The sequence below is a fragment of the Saprolegnia parasitica genome (assembly GCF_000151545.1).
Source record: "Saprolegnia parasitica CBS 223.65 unplaced genomic scaffold supercont2.2, whole genome shotgun sequence".
In the NCBI taxonomy this organism is placed as follows: domain Eukaryota; phylum Oomycota; class Saprolegniomycetes; order Saprolegniales; family Saprolegniaceae; genus Saprolegnia; species Saprolegnia parasitica.
Genome location: NW_012156396.1, coordinates 1029082 through 1035247, shown reverse-complemented (window position 1 = coordinate 1035247; position 6166 = coordinate 1029082). Strand labels below are relative to the sequence as shown.

The window sequence follows — 6166 nt, the reverse complement described above, 5'->3', positions numbered from 1 at the left end:
GCCCTAACAGACAACTTGTCTTCGCGACTAGCGACAATATCGTCGTACCCGTGAAGAGCGTAATGACCGAGACGCGGTAGTTTGAAAATCGGCCGGCGACTGAAACTGGTAGAACGGCGACGCTTCGTCAATGATGTGGATGAGCGTGACCGGGATGCGGATCGACGGCCACTCGGGGCTGATGAGGGGCACGTCCTGCATCTGGCGCAGTCCCGTCTTGGAGTTGGTGAGGTTCACGCCGAGCCTAGTCCATCATCGGATTACATAATAAAAGAAAACATGTCGCAGGAGACCGGAACGAGCCCTCGCGGATGTCGCCGTGGTGCCGCGTGTTGGCGGCGCGAAGCACGAGCACGCGCTGGCCGTGGATCGTCGTGATCGCAATGTGCTTGGAGAAATGAATGTGGGCGCGGGGCCGCGCAAACTTGGACCACGCAATGCCTACACGTATCTCTAAAAATCAACTTGATACGATAGGAATCGGACAGGACCTGTAAAAATGGTCGTAAAGATGAGCCCAAAGGACGACTCGAGGACAACGAAAAAGTTGTTGATCTTCGAGTCGGGCTGCGGCCCAATGACCCCATACCCGATCGTCGCGAGCGTGTGCGCGCTTAGGTACAAGCAGACTTCAAACGGCGAGTTGGCCGCTGCAATGCTCGGGGTGACCAGGACGCCGTCAAACTACAACCAAAGTCAACATCAACGATACAGTGTCGTCGTCGTCGTACGTCAATGAGGTACAGAGCTGCAAACGCCACGTTCATGACGACAAAGCCAACGACGATGAGCGCGATGATGCGCGGCCACTTCATGTGCAGCGCGCTGTAGTAGAAGCTCTGGAACGAGTACGAGAAAGGCACGTGTTGCGGCGAGATGCGGAGGAAGCGCGGCGTGTTGGGGATCTCGACCGAGTGCACGCTGGACGCGTCTGAAAAATCGAGATCTTTCTCGTCGTCGTCGTCACCGTCATCGTCGTCGTCATGCTCCTCGACGTGGCTGTTGGTCGTCGTGTGGGCCCAGAGAAGACCAGACGTCGAGTCGGTCGACGCCATCGTATCGCCTGCAACTTGGTGCTGGAGCAGCTGCCATTGCTCGACGGGCATGGACGCACCATGGTGCGACGGCTGCCGACGCCTCGTTTTGGTCACACGCTGCGTCCCGACGTCGCGCTGCAAGAGCGGCTCGAACAGCGGCTCCATGTCCGTGGGCCGAAGCGGTTGCCGCAGCCGGCGCGAGCTTCGCTTGTGCGACGACGACGCCCACGCCATGCGCGGCGTCGGGCTCAGCACCGACCCCGTATGATGCGGATGCGGAGGGTGAGTGTGCTTGGCGCTTCTCATCGCCGTTGGCGTCGGCACGGGCGACGGGCGAGGCGTGTACTGCGCCGCGTACGCGTCGTCGATCGGCGCCGAGTGCACTTTGCTGAGCTCGTCAAAGTCGATGACGACCGCGTCGTCGGAAAAGTGCAGCATTTCGCCAAAGCGGAAGCCCCACTGCAGCATCTCGACCGAGTAGATTTGGCGTTCCATGACGGTATCCTGGAGCGTCGAGTCGACGCCCGTCATGCCGACCTGCAGCACAAACTCGGACGACGCTAGCGTCGACTGCGTCAAGCCGAAGAGCGGACTGTCCTCGTCAATCACGTGCACGAGCGCGAGGACCATGCGAAACGTAATGATGTTGGACTGCAGCAGCGGCAGCTTGTAGTAGCGGAGCCGCGGCGGCCCACTCGCGTCGTCCTTCTCGATGCGGATGAGCGTGAACGAGAACGACGCGTCCATGATGACGTCGCGGGCCACGTCTTGGGACTGCGTCGCGTTCGCGACGCGCACGACGAGCGCGAGTCGCTCGGTACCGTACGGGTGCACGACGGCCACTTGGCTAAAGGCGATCTTGCCCTTCGGCTTGGCAAACTTCGCAAACATGAGGCCCGTGAGCGCGGCGATCGAGAGGAGTGAGATGAACGCTTCGGCGATCGCGACGTAGTTGGCGCAGCGCTCGATCGGAAAGAGGATGCCAAACCCGATCGTCGAGAACGTCGTGTACGAGAGGTTAAAGTCGTCCGAGAAGGTCGCTGCGTTGCCGCACACGTAGTACAAGAGCACGCCAAAGACGAAGATGCTCGCAAAGTACATGGCCGCGAGCGCCGGCATGAGCGAGACCCAGCTCAAGTTCAGAAGGATGTAGATCCCGTCCTTGTACGCGCGGCGCGGGTTCGCAATCGTCTTGAGCCGCGGAAAGAACTCGCCGCTCGCGCGGATCGCCGACGATGAAAAGAAAGGCGCGCCGGCCTCTTCGTGGACGACGACGCCGGGCCAGTCGTGCGCCCATGCGTGGTGCAGCGACGCGTCAGCCGCCGACGCCTTGGCCGCGCCGTTCGTGCGCTGGAACCGCTTCTTGGATGGCATCTCCGAGGATGAGGCCAGTCGTCGCCAAGTTCCACTGCCACCGCGTCGGCCAATGAAAACGGCCAGTGCAACCGGACACAAGGCCAGAGAGCTAGTCGACCATCCTTGGCCCGGGAGTCGCTATAGCCTTGCGAACGTCTTCTCGCTGCAACGATGGCAGCATGTGATGGCGGCAATGCGATTGGATCCAGTCTCGCGGCGACGACGCGGGCACTGGATGCAAGTGCAACTTCATACAAGGTGGCGTCCCACGTATACTTCAACATTGACCACTGCAACCAGGCTGGCGCTTTCAAGCTCCTCGCGCATTGTAGGCCAGAACCAAGTCTCTTCTGCTCCATCCACGAGAAACCAAGGTGTTAAAAATTGATTGCTGCATTCGGAAGTCCTACACGAAGTGTCGTCGGCGCGCTTACCAGCGGTTGCCGAAGCCGCGGCCGCCACCACGGCCGCCGCCACGACCACCGCGGAAGCCGCCGCCGCCGCCAAACGAGCTAATGCCCTCGAGCTCGCGCGGCACTTCCTGGCCCGCCTCGCGCAGAATCTTGATGAGGTCCTGCACCATCTTGCCATTGTCGGCCGTCACGTACGAGACCGCCGTGCCCTTCTGGCCGGCGCGGGCCGTACGACCAATGCGGTGGATGTAGTCTTCAATGTTCTTGGGCATGTCAAAGTTGATGACATAGCGAATGTCCTTGATGTCCAAGCCGCGCGAAGCCACGTCCGTGGCCACGAGGATCTGCGCCTTGCCGGCCTTGAACTCCTTGAGCACCCAATCGCGCTCCTCCTGCGACTTGTCGCCGTGGATCGCACGCGTCACGAAGCGCGTGGCGCGCAAGTTGCGCGTGAGCTCGTCGGCGCCGCGCTTGGTTTCACAAAAGACGATGATCTTGCCGCCGTCCGCAATGTCCTTGAGCAGGTCCGACAAGGCGCCATACTTCTCGTGGTCCGACATGACCTTGACGATCTGCGTGATGTTCTTGTTGGCCGTGAGCTCGAGCGAACCGACGGTGACTTGGATAAAGTCGTGCAAGAAGTCATGGGCGAGCGTCACAATCTCCTTCGGCCACGTCGCCGACCACATGAGCGTCTGGCGATCCGGGCGGATCTGGCTGACAATCTTGCGAAGCTGCGGCTCGAAACCCATGTCGAGCATGCGGTCGGCTTCGTCGAGCACAAGGTACGTGACGCGGCGCAGGTTGGTCTTGTTCTGGCCAAGCAAATCAATCATGCGACCGGGCGTGCTATCGAGAGCATTAGGGACAATGGGTCGACGAGCAACGTTGTACCAAATGCAAATCTCGACACCGCGCGCGAGGTCGTCGCACTGCTGGCGCTTGGGCACACCGCCATAGACGCACGTGTTCTTGATCTTGGAGCTGGCGCCAAACTTGTTGCATTCCTGTTGGATCTGCACGGCGAGCTCGCGCGTCGGCGCAATGACGAGCACAATCGGGCCGTCACCAGGCTGCAAGTAAGGCTAGTTCAAAAGGTTAGAGAATGACACCCACACATGTCCTCGAGGGCCGCAGAATATTGAAGAGGGCGCGAGAGCATTCGCAAGACAGCAGCTCGCGTGGCGACAGCAAAGCGCTGCACCACGGCCGTCGCCGTCATCGAAGACAGTTCTTCCAAGCTTTCGCACACATTGCAGTGCAAGCCGAACCGACCCCGACGCGACGAAGTGTCTCGAGCTCCCGGCGCCCTATCAAGTTGCGTGGTCCTGCACACTTGAGTGGCTCTTCCATGAGAAAGAGCAATACAAACGAGTGCGAGTGGCGAGGAGAGACAACTTACTTGAGCGTTGATGTGGACGATGGCGGGCAGCAAGAAGGCAAGCGTCTTACCCGAGCCCGTGGCCGAGATACCGACCATGTCACGACCGGACAAGGCCATGGGCCAGCCCTGGCTCTGAATCGGCGTCGGCGCCGGGAAACCGAGGCGAACAACTTCGTCGAGGACGTACTCTAGACACTTGCCTGTAAGCGCCTGACTTCAACCCATTTGAAACTGTACGGGGGAACGACGCTTCTTCGAACGACATGACCTGCTTCGGGACACCCTTGCCGTTCACTGTGACTTGGTGCTTGCGGCGCCACTCCTCGAGCTCCGACTCGGATCGGGCGCCGACGTTCGGGTGCTCGTAGTAGAAGTTCTTCTCAAACACGGGCAGCTTCGAGAGATCCCACTGGATGTTCGTGTTCAGGTTCGAGCCGAGGTCGCCCGAGCCGTAGCTGCCGCCGCCGCCAAAGCCACCGCCACCGCCGTAGCTGCCACCGCCGTAGCTAGAGCTGCCACCGCCGTAGCTGGAGCTGCCACCGCCGTAGCTGCCACCGCCACCATAGCTGGAGCTGCCTCCACGGCTGCTGTACGAGCTCTCGCGGCGCGAGGACGAGTCGCCGTAGCGGTCCGAGCCACCGTAGCTGCGCCCGCTGCTGTAGTTGTCGCTGCCGTACATGCTGGTCGAGTCGGAACTTGCGAAATGCTGGCCAACCGCTGGCCGGGAAATTCGAATCCTGTCTTTGGCTTGGTATATACGGTAAATAGTGTATGAGTGGCGACATCATGTGTGGGAGAGGGGCTCGCACCTCCTCGCACCGCCGGAAAGAGTCGAAATAGTGTACGATCAGACGGGTGCACGGCAATTAAATTTTGTAACATTGAATAAAAAACGCTCTGTATTTAATTTAAATGTATGCTGACAACGCATGTCGCATCAATCGGGACATTTTATCGCGTCGCATAATTTCAATTCAAATAATAATATTATTTTAAAGTATACTGTAGTTCTAGAATTGACCGGACGTTTAAACCGTTCAACCTGTTTTGCCTGCGTGGCGTGCAAACGACTAAACGACTATAATGAAATCGACTGAACTCGATACCCACAACCAGCAGGCAGCCCTGGACCTCTACACCCTACTACTGGTACACAGCTACGAGCATCACCGTGACGAAAGCAGTGCGTCATGGCGGCTGCAGGATACGAGCCACCTGCGAAAGTCTCGCGACTCAAAATAACTCTGACAGCATTTTTGGACGAGCCGGGATGCAGCCGACCGCGGAGGATGGGCACGTCGTGGCAGTTCAGCTTGTACGCCTCATCCATGACTCGTCGACCGCGTCACGTAGCTCCTCTAGGCGCAAATGCAGCTCAACGAAGCTACGGCGCCAGGGCTGGCGTGCTGGCAGGAGCGGCAGACTGCGCTCTTGGCACGACACAACGACGACGACACCCCTGCCAATGGTATATATCAAGGTCTGCCCCCGCGCACTGCTTATGCCATTGGGTATAGTCCGCGATGTGCTGCCAATGCACCTCGTTGTGCTGGTGCACGGCAACAACGGCCACCCGACTGACTTTGACGCGGTCGCGGCCGCGCTCGTCGCTCAGTTCCCGCCGGGCTCGATTGCGATTCTGCAAAGCCGCGTCAATATGCGCCAGAAGACGCGCGCAGGCATCGCGCAGTGCGGCCACCGTCTCGCGTTGGAGGTTCTCGACTGGCTCCTCACGTTCCGCGTGAGCGATGCGTCGCCGCGGCGTCTCTCGATGCTCGGGCACTCGTTCGGCGGCCTCTTGCTCGTCATTTTCTGCCCTTTATACAGGACAAACTGAAGGAGAAGGAACTTCAAAGGACTTGGTCGTGACTCTCTGCTCGGCGCGCCATGGTTCGCGCAACAAAGCGGGACCTGCATGGTGGTCGTACGACCTACTTGGCACTCTCGTCTAATTGAAGTAGTCGGATTTCTAGAAC

At 59.5% G+C, this 6166-nt stretch overlaps 3 protein-coding genes across 3 annotated transcripts in view; 1 reads left to right on the top strand and 2 right to left on the bottom strand.

The window, feature by feature from the left end:
* Nucleotides 1-27: 27 nt before the first annotated feature.
* On the bottom strand, nucleotides 28-2446 carry SPRG_00985 (hypothetical protein; the record flags this gene model as incomplete). Its single annotated transcript, XM_012339190.1, has 4 exons — nucleotides 732-2446; nucleotides 492-684; nucleotides 294-441; nucleotides 28-244 (listed from the first exon to the last, which is right to left on the bottom strand). Exons 1-4 carry the CDS (start codon nucleotides 2409-2411, stop codon nucleotides 28-30), a joined length of 2238 nt encoding a protein of 745 aa, XP_012194580.1. The 5' UTR covers nucleotides 2412-2446.
* Nucleotides 2447-2823: 377 nt separating this feature from the next.
* On the bottom strand, nucleotides 2824-4869 carry SPRG_00984 (hypothetical protein; the record flags this gene model as incomplete). Its single annotated transcript, XM_012339189.1, has 4 exons — nucleotides 2824-3655; nucleotides 3701-3891; nucleotides 4209-4378; nucleotides 4428-4869. 4 exons carry the CDS (start codon nucleotides 4867-4869, stop codon nucleotides 2824-2826), a joined length of 1635 nt encoding a protein of 544 aa, XP_012194579.1.
* Nucleotides 4870-5360: 491 nt separating this feature from the next.
* Nucleotides 5361-6166, top strand: part of SPRG_22064 (hypothetical protein) — a gene marked incomplete at its 3' end in the record, with an annotated part of 2719 nt that continues 1913 nt past the window's right edge. Inside the window, exons 1-3 of the mRNA XM_012339445.1 lie at nucleotides 5361-5505; nucleotides 5553-5658; nucleotides 5708-5994. Coding sequence (XP_012194835.1) covers nucleotides 5461-5505; nucleotides 5553-5658; nucleotides 5708-5994 — 438 coding nt within the window. The 5' untranslated portion in view covers nucleotides 5361-5460. The remainder of the gene's footprint in view (nucleotides 5506-5552; nucleotides 5659-5707; nucleotides 5995-6166) is intronic.